This window comes from Synchiropus splendidus, chromosome 7, assembly GCF_027744825.2.
Source record: "Synchiropus splendidus isolate RoL2022-P1 chromosome 7, RoL_Sspl_1.0, whole genome shotgun sequence".
Classification (NCBI taxonomy): Eukaryota; Metazoa; Chordata; class Actinopteri; order Syngnathiformes; family Callionymidae; genus Synchiropus; species Synchiropus splendidus.
Genome location: NC_071340.1, coordinates 17,803,177 through 17,820,397, shown reverse-complemented (window position 1 = coordinate 17,820,397; position 17,221 = coordinate 17,803,177). Strand labels below are relative to the sequence as shown.

General features: G+C 49.4%; 1 protein-coding gene across 1 annotated transcript; it reads left to right on the top strand.

Annotated features, from left to right (window-relative positions):
- Positions 1–253: 253 nt before the first annotated feature.
- LOC128762525 (calcium-binding protein 7) lies at positions 254–17,146 on the top strand. The gene is made up of 5 exons (XM_053870836.1): positions 254–851; positions 12,252–12,395; positions 12,459–12,571; positions 13,639–13,789; positions 14,316–17,146. The coding sequence occupies exons 1-5, from the start codon at positions 743–745 to the stop codon at positions 14,444–14,446; spliced, it is 648 nt and encodes a 215-aa protein (XP_053726811.1). The 5' UTR covers positions 254–742; the 3' UTR covers positions 14,447–17,146.
- The last annotated feature ends 75 nt before the right edge of the window (positions 17,147–17,221 follow it).

Below are 17,221 nucleotides of genomic sequence, written 5' to 3'. Positions count from 1 at the left end.
CGGCTGCAGGGAAGCCAGTTGCAGAAGATGATTTAAACCTGCGAAATGATGTATAAACAGGTGACGGCAGCCAAGCGTTTGGGGAGAGTAACAGTCGCTCAGTGGCGCCAGAAGGAAGATGTTCTGTCACCGGAGGAGCAGGTGACTTCGTTAGATCCTCGGTGGAGAGCGAGTCGGTTAAAAATAAAGAGGGAAAGAAGGCGTGGGTGGGTTGGCGTGCGTGTGTGTGCGTGTGTGTGTAGACGGAGGAAGAGAGAGAGCGCGCACATTCATAAATTCCTCCTCCAATGCTGGATCTTCTCTGCGGCACCGCCAGACCCCCGGACTCCCGCCAGGACGCCCCTCCGGAGCTCCCCGGATGAAGGACGCGCCTGTCGGAGCGCCTCGCGCGGATCCAACAAGTGGACACCCGCGTTCTTCCGCCTCTCCGGGACCGAGCCGCGGATTCTATGACTGAATGGTTCTGGGTCACATCTGAGGATGGGTTTGCGGCGGGGATGATGCGCAGTCGCACCTTGGCAGAGCCGAGATCCAAGCTCGCAGACCGAGACGAGAGGTAGGACACTTCCCGCGCTCCCGCTTCCTCCTGGGTTCCACTCACCAGCCCCGCTTCACCCCACCCGCCCCCCTCACTCCCACCTGCTCCCCCATGGACTCGCTGGTCGGGGGAAGTTGGGATCATCTGTGTCGATCTTCTGCATGACGGAGGCTCAGGTGAGAGCCAGAGGTCCCCGCAGCAGCCATGCCGATGCACCCCATCACCTCCACCCTGATGTACCGGGGGATGTGCACCATCCCCGACATCCTCTCCTACAGCGCCCCGGTCAACCTGCCGGAAGACGAGGTGGAAGGTGAGACGCTGACCTGCTGCTCTGGTTCCCTCCTCAGCTTTCTGCTGCCCTTTTCTGCTGGGTCTGGGGTCAACATGAAAAGTTGAGTCCCCCAGTCGCCCACCAACACTAGCGGCTACAAATTTGCTGAGATGATTATTTGTTTATCAGTTCTGTGGAAATTTGAGGAAACTTTAGCCACGGTTTGAAACCACCTGGAGGCAGAGCAGCGCTGCGGCTAGCTAGCGTACTCGCGACCCAAGATGACAGTCGCGTAAAGATCGCAACATTTAGCAGAGCACAGATGTTTGGTTTCCGGCAGAAGCTTTCTGTCCCTTTTCTGCTGGATTTTGGGTCGAAATGAAAAGTTCAGTCCCTCAGTCGCCTGCTAGCACCAGCGGCTGTTAGCCTGGCTAACATAATCAGCCAAAATGAAATGAGATGAGATAAGATTACTCCAATGCTTGATAATCGGTTTATTAAGCCAAGATCATCAAGACGTTTGAGGAAAACTTTTCATTTTGAAACGACCTTGAGGCAGCGCAATGTCGCGACAAGTTTAACACTTGTATGGTTCATTGCTCAGCACAATAAAGAGCTGTGAATGCTAGTAATGTAGCATTGCGCTTAAATGTAGGAGTTTTAGGGCAGATTGAGCTGCAAAGTTTGATCCATGATTACAACCGTTCCAACACGTTTTAGCTATTGTAATTTATATTTCATTCTATACGGAAATATTTTGGCGGCAAATCAAGGAGATGTTATTTGGCATGCTAGCTTAACTTGAGCTAAATGTTTTGCTAGCAGGGTGTTGTTTCTGCACAGACAGCAGGGAGGGGAACCGTGTGCCAGTGTGTCGAGCAACCTGTTGCTCATGGACCTTGAATCATCCGGACCTCTTTAATGGCCACCATCCTAAACAGAAGGGACGAGCTCCGCGGAGGGGAGCAGAAAGGGCCCCCTCCTCCGCAGCGATTAGCACATTCAACACTCCGACTGCTCACGTCTCTGAGAACAGTGAGGAGAATGAGAAACAGCAACTGTTAAAAAAAAATCTGAGAGCGATTTCCATTTAAAGTGAAACGTTCAAACACTCTGGTGCCGCCTGGCATTTACCAGCTCCTCATCTGAAAATATTCTGGCCCCCGGAGCCACCGTGACGTAAATCTGCGCTCAATCCCATGCAGAAGCCCCTGGAGCGCCCCCGGTTCCCCGAGGAGCTGGGACGCCTGGTTTTAGCTCGTGATCCTGCTTCCTCTTGCTGTTGGGCTGTGGCACGAACATCGCGCTTCATCCGAGTCGAGTGTCTTCACCGCTGTCATGTCTCCGCAGTTATGTAAGGAATATTTAAATCAGATTTATTTTTGCACCTTGCTGAGAAAGTGACGTCTGAAGAGACTCCTGAAGCCTGAGCTAAAAAAGGTGAGAAGATTTGCTTTCAAGTTGTTCCCAAAAAAAGTTGTATTAAACAGTCCCTCCAGGAGACGGCGATGTTGCAACTATGAGCTCAATTTCACTCCCCAGTGCAGCGCCATCACCTGAACACTATACAGGGTGGACATAAACAAACATGGCTGACCACAAGATCCTTCTCTCTCCACACTATTTCTGACCCTTTACGTCGAGACCCTGTGGAACATATCAGCGGTGACTGTTTGAAATGGCTGCATTAATGAGCCACACACAAACATGACCCATCTTTACGTCTCAGACTCCGCCCATCCAAACGCCCCTCAGTCCCTTCTGAGGACCTGAGAGCGCTCACTACACCTCGCTACACATCATCATAAAAAAGATGGGATGATTTTGTCATCATCCTTTATTTTGCATGTACATTTTTTTTTTTTTATTTTGTTAAAGTTTTTGCAGCCTGCAGCTTTGTTTGGCTAAAAACAAGCTCATTTGCAAAGGTCCTTATTTCCTGTCATGTTGTTCCAGAGCCATGAATGATTGCAACTTTCACTGCAATTAAAAAAAAAAAAATCTGCCACAAAATCAGCCGTTTTTGGCCGCAACAGTCGATAGAAAGGTCTGTGAGCTCCTGGAGGGACTGGTTAATGAATGAACATTCAAAAGGTCAGTGAGGAGTCTCCATGGATGGATGAGATAGTGAAGAGGAGTTGTGAGCTGGTGAGGGGGAATCTAAGCTAAACAGAGATGGAGGTGAAGAAGAGAGTGCAGGCATGATGGAGCCGTCCTTCCTCAGTGTGTTGTGTTGCATGAGCGTTGACGGCAGGATGATGTTGGAATTGCTGTTGGCTGTGATGTCGCTCCTGCTGTCGGAGGGTGGCACCGCTGCAACAGGCGTCGGCGTCTGCATCATGTTGCATCTCCAGGCTGGCGCCGCCTGGCTCTCACTGTGTGAGTTACGTGTGACTTAGTAAGGCGACACATTCGTGATCCTTTGGAGCAGCAGTCGTTCGATGGAGACCAAAGGTATACAGAGGGAAAGGTGCACCATCCCATGGCTCACCTAACCCCACAACCCTTCCTCACTCCCATGGTGTAGTGTATTGATGATGGAAAAGTGGACTTTTGCATCCTATACTGACGAAAAAGGCAGCCTTCAGCGTTGCATGCTGACGCAGAGGTGTTACAATGGTCTGAAAGAACCTTTTCCATCCGTAGCTTTTGTGTCAATGTAGGACACAAAAGTCGCATGAAGAGAGTCGCTGTGTTGGACAATGTGACTGGAAGACTCGGGCCGTGGCCGCGAGGGTTTCCATCACAGGTCAGGAGCCTTAAAAGTCACCTCGCCGGTTCCTCCTCAGAGATGTGGGTTGATGCTAGGTGGTGTTTTAGCGTCACGTCTGTCGAAGGCTGCTCTCTTGCGTCATGATGAGCTAGTCCTGACTATGTGGCGTGTGCATCAGGTTTCTGGAGAGTCCTCTGATGCGGGTGTGGAGGGAGCGGCAGTCTGGCTGGAGGAAAGGAGCTCAGCGATGTTAAAACGCGTGACAGGACTTTTGCCAGCTGTTGTGGAACATTAGCGCCCCTGCCAGGGGGCCGCGCGCACAGTCACGGAATGATGCTTCAAAGGTGATGTTGCCGAGGAGACGGAGCGCCGGTGTCACTGGCGGTTCGTCAACAGTCCAGAGGCATTCACAAGTCTGTGGGAGCAAAGCGGCTCAGCGGACTTGAAACGCACATGTGGTTGACTTTCTCTTCAGAATCTACTGTCTGACTGTGTAAAAACATATATTCTCAACGTGTATTTTGAAACTTCAGTCTTACATGAAAGCACCAGCAGCTATTACGGGAATAAAGCAGGAAGAAAATCAGAAATCATATTGAACAGAAAAAGGAGTGGATTACTGCAGTTGAATTAAATTAAGTAAATGAATGAAGCAGCACGGAACAGAATGGCTGTCCTTCCCTTGTCACTGCTGCACGCCAACACTTGGATCTGAGCTTCAGTCGGTTCCGTCCAATTCTGAGCAGAAATCATTCACTTTCAGATCAAAATGCGGACTGCTGCCGCCCTGTCCCTCGGAGCCAGTCCAGTCTTGGTCACCTCGTGAGCCGGCACAAACCCATCCCAACCCAATCTCCGCAGGTCGATCCATTATTCCCAGGATCTCCGCTGTTCAACACGTTTCAGGTCGACGTCAATCTCATCACAGCGACGGTTCCGGCCGCTTGAGCGACAGGCTGGCGCTCGGCCCCCAGGGAGACGGCGGAGAATTGGCCCCGAGTCTGAAGTGTCACATGCATCAGCCTCGGCGTCGGGGGACGCGGGGGCTTTGTCACCGAATCAAATTGCACATTAGTGAATATGTGCGTGCGCGTGCATGAGGAGGGGCCCCGGCAACGGCAGCACCGGCGCGCAGGACTTGATTTTCAATTACTGACTTGGACACTCGAGGGAAAAGAGCCACGCGGCTGTAGCAGCTATTAACGGAACAAAATCCAGTTTTCCTGGACACTTGTGGAAACCGTGTGTGTGTGTACTTGTATAACTGGCCTTGTGGGGACTAATTCTTGGAAAAACACCTATTTGTGGGACTATATGCCTTTGTGGGGGCATTAGCCCGGACCCCACAAGGTTTGAAGCTTAAACTTCAAAATAAGTGGGTCTTATATAACCGGTTTCAGTTAGGTTGATAGTTCTTGTTCAGGTGAGCCATGTGTTTGGGATGGTTTGGTTTAGCGTGAGAGGCTGGGGAAAGGGTTGTGGCAAGGTGAGGTCCCCACAAGAATAGAGCTCCAACTGTGTGCGGGTGTGGTGGGTTGTGTGCGTGTGGATGTCGAGGCAGCAACAAGTTCGCTGCTGTGCGCTGATGCTGGCATAAATTAAATTGGACTCCATTTTCCCTCCCACACAATAAAATCTCACATTATATCACAAGAGCTCAGTAATCTCAGGACCTCCCCCACACACACGCACACCACACTCTGTGTTCCGCACCACAGCATTTTTACCAAACCGGAGAGCCAAAGAGAAGGGAGCTGCTCCACCTGGCGTCTCGACAGCTCTGGCCCAGGACCTTGTCCTCATGTTGAGGATCTGAATCACTCTCCGTCTCTTAGTTCCTTGGAAAACAATGCGGATCGGTCCATCCTCCTCTTTTCTCTTGGCCCAGTGAGAGGACCCGCGTGTGACAAGCTCCTGGTGTGCAGAAATCAAGTCCTCAGGAGGACATTAATACGCACTGACCTTTTCTCTTTCCTTCCTTTAAGGACTTGACAAATGTTGAAGCAAATCCACTGAGCTGCTTTTATTGAGTGGCATTTAAGGACTTGCGTTGCGGGAAGCTTCGTGGCTCCTGGACTTCAGGTTCAGGTTTCACTGCTCCACAGTGCTGCCCATTTTTTAGGAGAGAATCTTTGGGTTCACCAGGACTCTGTGGGGGTCCAGGCCTCCAGATCGATTGTCCAGGATTCTGTTGCACGTCCCACTGTTGATATTTTTCAGCTTTTAAAATGCATGTTGACACCTGAGTCCAGCTGAGGCAGAGAAGTTCCCTGACTCTTTGGCAAGGGACCTGGTTACAACCTATTCATCGCTCACTGTATCAGGACCCTGGGGAGTGTCCTGGGAGCTCCTGGTTGGTAGGCAGTCAGTGAAGTATTTCCAGAAAAAAGACTCTCTGAACTGGGCCAGCATTGACTCCTAAATCCCCTTCCTGACTTGTGTTTGAGCGGGAAAGTGGTTCTCCTGCGCAGATGGTTCTTATAGCAAAGGGAACCTCTGGTGTCCATGTTTAGCCCTTACCTGCCTCTAAATATGGCGTACCGTTCCGTCACAGAGCTTGGAGGAGTAGCGGCTGGTTTGACCGCAGCATCCCAAGTTCCCCTCTCTTCACAGGGTGTACCTTGGACCTGCAAGAGCCCTGGTCTATGCTTAGGGTCCCTGACATTTTGCTTTATGGGTAGCATTGTGTGGAAAATTTGGGATTCCTCACAAAGAGGTATCTGGACTCTCAGGGTTCCTGGTTCCAGGCTGCGGCACAGACCCGTGATGTGGTAGCAGAGAAGCAGATTCCCAACTCAGCCAAGTCAATGACCATTAAATCCATTGTCGCGTGGCCAGTGTTTGTTTTCCACATGAAAGCCAAACATGAAAGTGGACCCGCCCATCGACTTTGAAACTTCAGAGTCGGTGCAGTCAAACTGTCAGCAGCCATCCATGTCAGCACACAGCAAAGTTTCCTCTTCATTTGTTCTGAGTGACGGCGCGAGGGGGCGGACCTCCCCGACACATCAAAGGCTAATTGGGCCGTCATCGCTTCGACTTCATGTCTTTTCAGCTCTGCAGCTGACACCTCGGCTTCCTCAAAAGTCCATGTATGAAGTGATGCGTGTGTAGCGGACATCATCTTCTGAGCAGAGCCACGTGCCACGGAGAGATCTGTCCAACTGAACCAACATCTTTGCGACTGCACTTGAGCCGTGGTTTGGATATAGGACCCCAAGTAACTTCTGTTCTATGAAAACCTTCTTACTTGTGATGGATGCACGAGGGTGTTCCCTGATTTTGAGAGGGTGGTGCTCTTGGTTTAAAAATTATATGAGACTTGCTTGGAAAGTGGTTCAAAGTGGACCAATAGTCCTCTCACTTTTCGGCTCTGTATTTTTCAATCCCACTATTGCATTTGTTTTCAGGGACGAGGAAATGATGCTAACATCAGAGCTATTCATTTGGAGACTCTATTTTAAGATTTCAATGAGGGATGCTCCGATCGATCGTGATCAGCAGATATCAGCCGATCACTACCTGCCATTGCTGATCACAACAACTGATCACGTGTGACAGCCGGCGCTCTGATGATGCCCGTGGGTTGTGACGCGTCTGCTGTCATTTAAATTTCGCATCCTGCAGCACATACACGGGAAATGCTGTGCAGGGAAGTGCTTTAAAAATGAAAAACGACATTTAGAAGCGCCAGCACTTCAGGGAGCACAGAGAGTTTTCCAGGCTCATGAAAGTGAGACTGCTGGTTCCTCAGCAGTAGGCTGTTAGCGCAGCTGATGCTTAGCAACACCTGCTGGTCTGAGCGTGACATTCGCAATGCAGAGAAATAATCATTAATTTCACTGAGCTAGATGAGCAGCCAGGTATCATTTATGCAGAGACAGAAACAACTGACTCCGTTGCCGTTATGGAGTCCGGTGCAGCGTTCGTCAGCCACCTCAATCTGAAACTTTTGAAAATGTCCGGAGTGGAAACTTTCATAAATGCAGTGCTCTATGTCTCAGAGTCCTGCTACAAGTGGCCAGTGCTCTGACCTCATCATTGTATTCTATGGGCCACATGTGGCCCCCGGGCCGCACTTTGCATGCGACTGCTGTGACACTGTTCCACCACACGTCTTCCGCTTGAGCAGCTATTTTCAACCATCACCCTTCAGCTACTGCAGCTGGCTCTTCACTTCATTCCATCTTTATTTTCATATTTGGACACATCAGAGGCTCGAACAGACCCGACCACCCACCACACGGCCGTGAAGCCCGGACCTCTCCAGATCTCTTCTTCATTTGTATTTTAAAAAAGACCCGTTTGCGGTTCAGTCTCCTTCTAGAGCACCGGCTCTGTGCTGTTTGATGACTGACAGTTTGGAGAGAAATGCCGACACAACATCGCTCCTGACGGCACCAACCCCGTGAAGCGGTCTCGCGTTTTGACTCCTGCGGAACAAAAGACAAAAAAATATTGAGTCATTCGTTTCGCCCTGAGGTGGAGGGTTGACTTCCACTCCTTTAGAAACACGTACTTGAATACAAATGAAGATATTTCAAGACAGAGACGCGTGTTTGCCGCTGCAGAGCGCAGGGTGTAGCGCGGGGGCGGAACTCCGGCGGGTCAGCGGAGACCTGTGGAAAACAGATGCTGCTGAGAACAGCACGGCGCTAAATGACCAGTCGTGACGGCGGCACTTCTGCTGGCTCATTTTCAAGATGATCCACATATGGTGACTCAAACGTCTCTCTGCTCTCAGCCGAGACGCCACAGCTATTAACTGGCTTCCCAACAGGCGCGCGTGCATGTCCTCCAGCGCAGGAGTTTTCCAGCAAGAGATGCTTCACGGTGACAGGTCCTGACCTGCTCCTTGGTTTTTAACGCTTCCAGGTGATGCTGTAGGCGGAGCTTATCAAGAGAGACTAGAGTGTTGCTGCTGCTGCTGTTCAGAGCTCAGAGTTCAGAGACATCTTCCTAGGGGCCAAAACACTAGGACCCAGCAACTCTGAATCCTGCCAATTCCACCAATCACTTCAGTCTCCTTTTGCACCCACCCAAGCGGCAACACAGCATCATATTCCCTTCCTCCTTGTTGAGATGAAGTCGTGTGCGACACCAAACGCTCACATTTGCCCTCAAATATTACCACCAAGTGTCGCGATTTGGACGTGAACGATTCTGAATCCATTCATAAACGTCCAAATTCTCATGATTGAAATGTAGAATAGACGAAACTCGAAAGCAGAACTCAGCGTCACTCAAACACCATATGGGGCGGATGTAAACAAACATGGCTGACCACGAGATCCATGTCACACACAAACATTCGCCACCTTTACCTCTGTGAGGAGCTTCGTAGCAAAACAACTAGTGCTCACTACACGCTGTCAACCCGAAAACCACTAACGGAACATCGTCATAAAAATTTTATTGTCATTGTTTATTTAACTTGCACATTTCTCTATTTACATTGTAGTTAAAATCATAGCAACATGGAGCTTTTTTTTGGCTAAAAACGGACACTAGTTTTTTTACAAGTTAATTTGAAAAGCTCCTTATTTCCCCTCATGTTGTTCCTGGGCCATGAATGATCGCAACTTTCACCACAATTTTTCTTTTTAATCTGCTGCAAACCAGTCATTTTCGGCGGCAACAGTCAATAAAAAAGTCAGTGAGCTCCTGACAGCCATGTGAGAAGTGGTTCCCTGACTCAGGGGGATGTTGGTCAGAGGTGTGGTGTCGCCCTCCCAGAGCCTGCCAGGATCCGCCGGACTCCTAACAAGGGAGACCTTTTGTCACCGCAGTCCTATCACAGAGACGCCTTTCTGTTGAGCTCCAAACACGATCAGCATCTTCATCATCATCGTGTGCTGCTCTTGTTTGACCTTTTGTCGCAGCACCGTACAGGCAGGAGCGCCGGGCCGGGTGAGGTGGGGGGGGTGCCGTGAAAGGATCTTGTTGTAAGAGTCAGAAAATAAAAGAAATCCAATCATGGTGTGAGATTAACCTCATCCATTTTCGGACGGAGAAATGATGCGGCTTGACGTGTGTCACTGGAAGTGTGAAGAAAAGCCGCGTCGCTCATCAGGCGGAGAAGAATAAATCTCACTTCACCGATGGGTGGGCTTAATCCCCTCCTCACCCGGCGGACCGGGGTCTCACAAAGGCTCGCTGGAATCTATTACCTGCCACCACGAGACGGGTGACATATGAAAAAAGCCCCACTTGACATTGGTGTGATGAAGATGGAAGGAGAAATGAGCAGTTCCGCGGGGTGACGCGGTGCCGCCGCGGTTGCCTGCCGGAGAGGACTGTTTCATCACCGCAGATGACACGGATGAAAGCTGGAGGAAAATAGATTCAACCTGGTTTGGAAATGGGAAAGTGAGCGGACAAATCCAAATAGTTCTGCTGCGTCACCTGCTGGTTCAGAGGTCAGAGTGAGGTGGAAACAGAGAGCAGGTCAGTGATCGGACAGGTGACCAGCGATGCGGTGGCTGGCCAACGTTGCCGCAGAACTCCTCCCCGTGCTTCTCTTCACCCGACACTCTGTAAAACCAATAAACACATCTCAAAAAGCAACATTCCAGACGTGATATCACGGTTGCATCAGCAGACTAATTAGAGGGAGGAGCGGTTCATGCTGGCGCAGATGCGCGAGGCTCCTTGGGCCGAGCTGCCGCCCCCCCAGAGCCTTGTTAAGACGCCTGTTATGGTAATATTCAGATCTCGGGTGCCCAGTCGGCTCACCTCCAGCTGAAGACGGATTAGTGCAGCCAGGGCTGGTTAAGAACAGCAGGCCGAAGGTTCTCACAGCAGAGCAGCCCACTAGTTTCTCACCAGGGTCAGAGTGAGAGAAGTGGAGGTGAGGAGGAGGCCAGGAGGGAGGAAGAGACGCCCGGGACTCACCTGTCTGCTGTCACTCATTCATGCTATTTATGCACTTCAATGATGTCATGACGGTAGTGTCCGCTAGAGGGCTCACTGGTGCCTATTGTACAAATCCCACCAACAAATATATACATTTCCCCCCATTTATTTTTATTAAATGTGTATTGCATAACATTCCAAATAGAGAACAGTTTTTATTTTTATTTTTAAAAAAAATCATATTTCTTTTCTGTTCCTCCATTACAGGCAGTTGCAAATAGACGGAAACGTGACTGATGTGTCCTGCACATGACGTCGTGCCCACACACGCCGCTGAGAGCTAACATAAATATTTTGCCTCCAGAAACTGACGAATAGAGTAGCACACAGTGACTTGAACTGAGTATAGATCATATTGTTTTCTTTATACAGCTATGTTTATGTATTTAATGCACAAGTTTTCATGATGGTATTTATAATTAAATTAGTTACAATTTTTATTTAAAAAGTTTAAAAATATATATATTTTTTTAATACAAAGAAAATATAGTAATGGGATATTGTTTTATTATTAATTTGTTTCATATTTAATCATTAGCCAAAGCAAAAAATAAAAGTCTACTTTCCAGCTGGAGTGTCATTTGAAATGAAAAGAATTCCAAATACATTTTTAAAAGATCTTTCAATTTCCATCTTTCAAAACAAACAAAAACATGCTCCTCATCAGTTAAAATATTGATATTTTAGAAACTTTTTTCCCACCTGTCTCATGATGAAAACCTGTATATCTGACTAATAGCTTCACAGTCACTGACATGGATTTTGTCCATTTTCTCCCTCCTTTCTCTAAACGCGACTGGCACCTCTAACCATGGCGATTCAGTAACCCTGGCCTCGGGTGGCTGCCCTAAAATGATCTGCTCTTACGGGTGTCACATGATCCTCAGGCACCCTCCATGTAATCACAATTCCAAAAGCTCTTTCCCGCCACATGCATCCTCCTGGAAAAGCTTCTGCAGCGACTGATGTTTTCACTGAGCCGCGTCTGGTTTCTCTGCTTTTAGCCTCGGGGTCGGCCATTTTGTTGCTCCGGTAAATTAGTGCTGGTATTTTGGGGTTTGTTTCGCTTCACCAACACGGGCTGATGGTTAGCGCGCGGCTGCAGGGCGCCTGTCGGCAGATGGCGGCTCTGAAGGGAAGACGTTTGCTTGTTGATCTGGAGCAGCCCATTTGACCCAGTGCGCCGGAGTGAGAGGCTTTAACTTGCTTCTCTTAGCGCGCACTCGTCTCGTCCGCGTGAGTCGAGTCAACCCACACGTGAAGAAGAGAGGAGCGTTAGAAGCCTCTCTGTTCAGGTGATTCGTCGTACTCTTAAGATCTGCGAGTTATTTTTGTGTCAGAACATCCTTGTGGTGTTCTGCCAATCCTCATTCACTGTGACTCAGCCGCAGAGTGCGAGGGTGTGAGCGCTTCACTCTCCGCGTAGTAGCAGTGTGTGTGTGTTGGGGGGTTCCAGTTTGTGGAAAAACACCTCCTTGTGAGGACATTTGTCTTAGCCAGGACTGTTTTGGAGGTCCCCACAAGGTTAGAGGAGAAAAACTTAGTTTCATTTTTTTCAGTTTCAGAGTCCTGGTTAAGGTTAGCCATGTGTTTTGGAAGGTTTCGGGGAAGAGTGTCTTCAGACAGCTGAACCAAATCTTTAGGGCGCAGTTGAGTCAGACCTGAAGTTGGAGGTCAGAATAAAGAGTCAGATCAGGAAACACCTGGTGCGCAGGGCTCAGCAGCAGATGGATGGTTTGTCACTACACAGACATGTCACCGTCTGTGTCAGCGGTGGGAACAAAGATCCAGCTTGAATTCTTGTCTTACAGAAATCCGTGAGGCGTTCAAGGTGTTCGACCGTGACGGGAACGGCTTCATCTCGAAGCAGGAGCTGGGGATGGCCATGCGCTCGCTGGGCTACATGCCAAACGAGGTGGAGCTGGAGGTCATCATCCAGAGGCTGGACATGGACGGTGAGAAGGAAGCTTCCTGCCTGTCAAAGAATCGCTGGCTCACAGGCGGCTTCTGTCGCGCAGGCGACGGCCAGGTGGACTTTGAGGAGTTTGTCACTCTGCTGGGGCCCAAGCTGACGGCGGCGGGTCTGCCAGACAAGTTCCACGGCACCGACTTCGACTCCGTGTTCTGGAAGGTGATGCGTCCTCTCTCTGTCTTCCCACATGATGGCAGTGGGAGGGTGGGACGAGATTGTTCTCTCTTCCAGCTCTCAAATGGTTTTTCAGCTCGGCATCTGACTAGTTTCCCTGCTCCCTTCACAGGGCTCCAGGCAGCATCACTAGATGATGAAAATATGCCCAAAAATGGTCAATAATAATAGAAAAGTTAAATATATAAATGAACAAAAATCAATCATAATCAACTAAAAGTGATAGAAATCATAACAATATCTTATAAATATTTGCAATAAAATGCTTAAAATGTTTTAAATTAAATTGCAAAGTAGTATCAAAAGTAGCTGGGAATATGTAGTATTTTTGCAAATACAATTAAAATGTTTTTAACATTCATCTTCAAATGGTAGAAAACAACTGTACACAAAGAGAAAAGTATTGTTTAACAGGACTCGTGTCCGGGCCGAGCTGGATGACCCGGCTGCATGACCCGGCTGCAGCTCAGTGCAGAGTTCAGATTTGATCTCAGCTGAACAGAAAACCCACTTCATGGTAGTTCGCAGAGGGAGTGGTTGGACTTCCCGTGGCCGCCGGCTCCATTAGAGATGTGCGTCTCTCCACGGAGGGCCGTCTTCCCGCCAGACTTTGATCACGCTCACGCTCGCGTCTTTTAAAATCCTCATGTTTGCGGGGAGATTCAGAATCTTCTCGACAGAGGAGAACAATTAGCAGGCTCTCTTTGCTGTCGACGACGGCAGAGGGAGTCAGAGCCCGTAAACCCTGCCGAGGAGGTCGTCCTCTGGGGACCGTCCCTGATCCGGGTGGGTGTTATGTAACCCAGTTGTAGTAGCATGAGTCACGTGACCACGAGGAGCCGCCAACTATCTCACTCTCTCTGCCTGTTACGCAACATTAGAGCAGAAACACAGGTGAGTCAGAGATGCAGCTACAAGTTGAATGTTACTGTTATGGAACACACAGTGTCAGTGATGAATAAAGAGCTGATAATCCGCAGATATCGTAACTCACCGACGTGAAGACGTCTGGCCTCTCTTCGCCCTCTGAGGTGCGTGTGTTGTCTTCTCAGTGTGACATGCAGAAGCTGACAGTGGAGGAGCTGAAGCGCCTTCTCTACGACACCTTCTGCGACCACTTGTCCATGAAAGACATCGAGAACATCATCATGACGGAGGAGAACCACATAGAGAACCCCGAGGACTGTCAGGTGGACATCGACAGTAAGTCCCGCCCACCTGTTTGATCTTCGCTCGCTCCGAGGGACGCGCTCTTGTGGTGCTCCCCCGAAATCATCCATCAGCAACAGCAGGCTTTGATCACAAGACTCAGGAGTCTTTAGTTTAATGGTTTTTCAAGTCGACTTGTGGCACTGTCTCTTGCCACTGCAGGCGTTTCTGTCACGACTGACCTTTCGGGAGGATGAGTCTGTGACCTTTGACCTGGTCAGAGGGTCAGGATCCTGAAAGTCAGCAGAGAGCTTTGTCTATTCTGTGACATGTTTTTTGTGGTTTCTCTTTCATGTCAGTTGTCTTTTCCCCTTTTTCCACTGCTTTCGTGGTCACTTCCAGTTTCCCTTGTCTATGCTGCACCTGAACGCATCGTCCCGGTGACTGGTCTTTGTCATCGTAGCAGCGCAGACCTGTGGAAAAAAAGAAGAATCAGAAACAAGTCAAATTTAGCGTTGGAGAGATTCTGTTTTCAAATTCGGCTTTGATTCTTGAGACTCACTCAGTCTCTCCTCTGCAGGTTCCAGTCCGACGCAGCAAGTCAAACAGACCTGCGTACGCAAGAGTCTCATCTGCGCCTTTGCCATCGCGTTCATCATCAGCGTCATGCTCATCGCGGCTAACCAGGTGCTGCGCAGCGGCATGAAGTAGGAGCAGGTGACAGCAGCATGGACTTACGTGTCAGACTGTGAAACCATCAGGAGGGGGCGCCCTGCCTGACAGTGCGTGTTAGCTGGGTGTGTGTCAGCAGAATGTGTTGTTTCGTCCGGTGTTCCATAAAGTTATCGTAGCAGGTGTTGGAGGGACAGAATGGTTTTCCCGGTCCAGCAACTCTTCGCAGGACTTGCTGGCACGACTCCGACGTCGGACCATCTATGCATGATGTGCATGGATCCTCAAAAACTCTCGGTTCGTTTGTAAGTAGAATCATTGTTCTGGTGACTTCAAGGCCAAACTGTGAGCAGCCACAGAAGCTGCGTGAAGGGCTGTCGGCACGTCGCCCGCCCCTCAGACTCTCTCGCTGCCGCCACCTGTCTGTCGGAAAATGCTTCCCTCTATAGCGGAGATTTCCTGTTTGAGCTTCGCAGCAATAAGCTTTCAAATCTACAACCCCACTTTGTCGATCTGCTGTTTTACTTCCTGCTGAGAGTGCGATTACATTACGACCACTCACTGGAGAGTTGACTCAGATTGAAATTGATCAAGTCGCGTTTCATCGTAGTTTCGTCGTGAGCTCCTTTGTGTGTGTCTGTGCTCAATAATACAAGTCGTCAACAACGGTCAAGTTACTTTCCAGACATGAGTCGCTCAATGGCAACCTCCAGAATCTTTTACAGAGTTTCTGACTGGCACGAAGGAACTAAAACACAAACCTCTAAACAATACACCTTTGACCATTTAGAGCCCCAAACCTTTTATACGCTCACAACAGAAGCACCTTTCCTGGCAGTTCTGACCAGCAGCAGAGTGGACGTGTGAGGAACTAAATTATGAACCAAAAAGGTTGAAAACTTGGCAATAACACATCGACATCTGTCGTCCCTTGCATCAGGTGAGGTGGACCTTGTGCCGATGTGGGTTTTCTGTTCGCTGGTTTTTAATTTCTGCCAGCTTCAGTCATGGAGCCTGTCGTGCACTAAAATGTGGCCCTGGCTGCGGTTATCTGACAAAGATTATATGCTGAATAAGGCATTTGTCTCTTCACACGGAGAAATTTGAAGCTAATGTAATAAGCAATGGGAGTTGTGGGGGGTTGCCTGAGGTCATAGTGACCCCTGACAGCCCTCGTACTTGACAGTCCATCGCTGGCTTGAAAGACACTCCTGCTCAGTTGGTTCCAAAATATGCCTCAGTCGAATGAGGCACAGACACCCACCAAAACTGTGACTCCAGTTCAGTGGAGATTCCCCCAAGGGACACTCTGCAAAAAAAATCATCCAGGTGCACCAGGTCGAATCTTTTGAGTCAGTTTTAAGCCCCATATGTGTCGATTGGTAACCTGGCAATAGTGAACCCAGACACCCCCCAACGCTGTACTCAGGCTTTGAGTGAGAAGGGCTCTCAGAAGGACTGACCTCAGTCGTGGTGAGACCTTCTGTGGGAGCCCAACTTTCCATCATCACAGAATCACCCGGGCCTCTGAGGGAACTTTAAAGAATATGTATCTTGAGATCATTTCTTGTGGTGGATCCGGAGACCAAAGGCAAGGTATGCCATGCCTGGAACACCCAGCTAATGGCCTCCAGTGTTGGGGCCGCCCTTGCCATCCGCCTCTAGGGAATTAAACACCTGCTGGTATTCCAGCATTAATTCTTCTTCTTCTTCGATTGTTTTGGTGGGGCATGAGATTCCAGGGATTACGCTCACCTCAGGCTGCTCACAGGCCTGATGGTCCTTTACCAGCCAAGGAGAAACTCACCATCCTGCGCTGTAAGCCTCAAACAGAAATGCCAGAATTGCAATATCACTGTGACCCATATGACAGTCTCAGCAGGAACATTCTCCAAGTGCATGTTGCAAATTGTAGCCTGAGGCACCTGGAGGTCCCTGAAGTCCCAACTATCACTTGGATCAAGGAAAACCCAGGTGAGAAGATATGAAAACCCCAGAGGACCGAGGGTTCTTCGGTGGCTGTTCCCAGCAGCAGGTGCCATCATTAGCTGGAAAGCCTCAGCTCCACTACAGGCCGTAGTTTTAGGACGCTGCGGCTGGGCTGCTGAAAGAAAACCCAGAGAGCCTTCATGGGTCGTGAGGCTCACCCAGGCAAGCCCTGGCTCAGTTCACCTCTCCTCCGTATGAAAACAAAACATGGCCTCAAAAAGTGAGAAGACGCACACAGCTCGCTCACGAGTCGCCAGGAGGGGGCACCATCTTTTACTTTTTTGCACTTTACCACGTGCTACTGAGGCACAACAACAACTCACCGCCAGGATTGTTCCGTCTGACAGAGAATCAATGTATTTATCATAGACGTCTATTTTTGTGACTTGAAGTGGTTCTCATTATTTTCCTGTCAGTGACCTGAACAGGAGCTTTGATTTGTTGCCTTATTCTTTCTGATACGTTGTGAACGCGCAATAATCGGAGCGTGGTGTACAAAAAAAAAAGCTGTATTTATTTTCACGGATGAAGTCCAGACTCTTCAGTGTAATGTACCTAGACACGTGTAGAGGTGTTACTAGAGCAGGTGTTGTCCATCCAGCCCACGTGGTTGTGTGTCTGTGGATCACAAATAAACCCTCAGAGCCACTGCTGCTGTTCAATTGTCCTCCGCCACAAAGCGCTTAGATCTCACTGGTGGAATGACAGGATCATGGTCGCGCTATTTATTCCACAACTCGGCATGTCAGAATGGATTCCTGTCAACGTGCTGGATGCTGGAGCGTCTGTTCTTCATCCCCTCTCCAGGTGAGGGGCCCGCCCTGC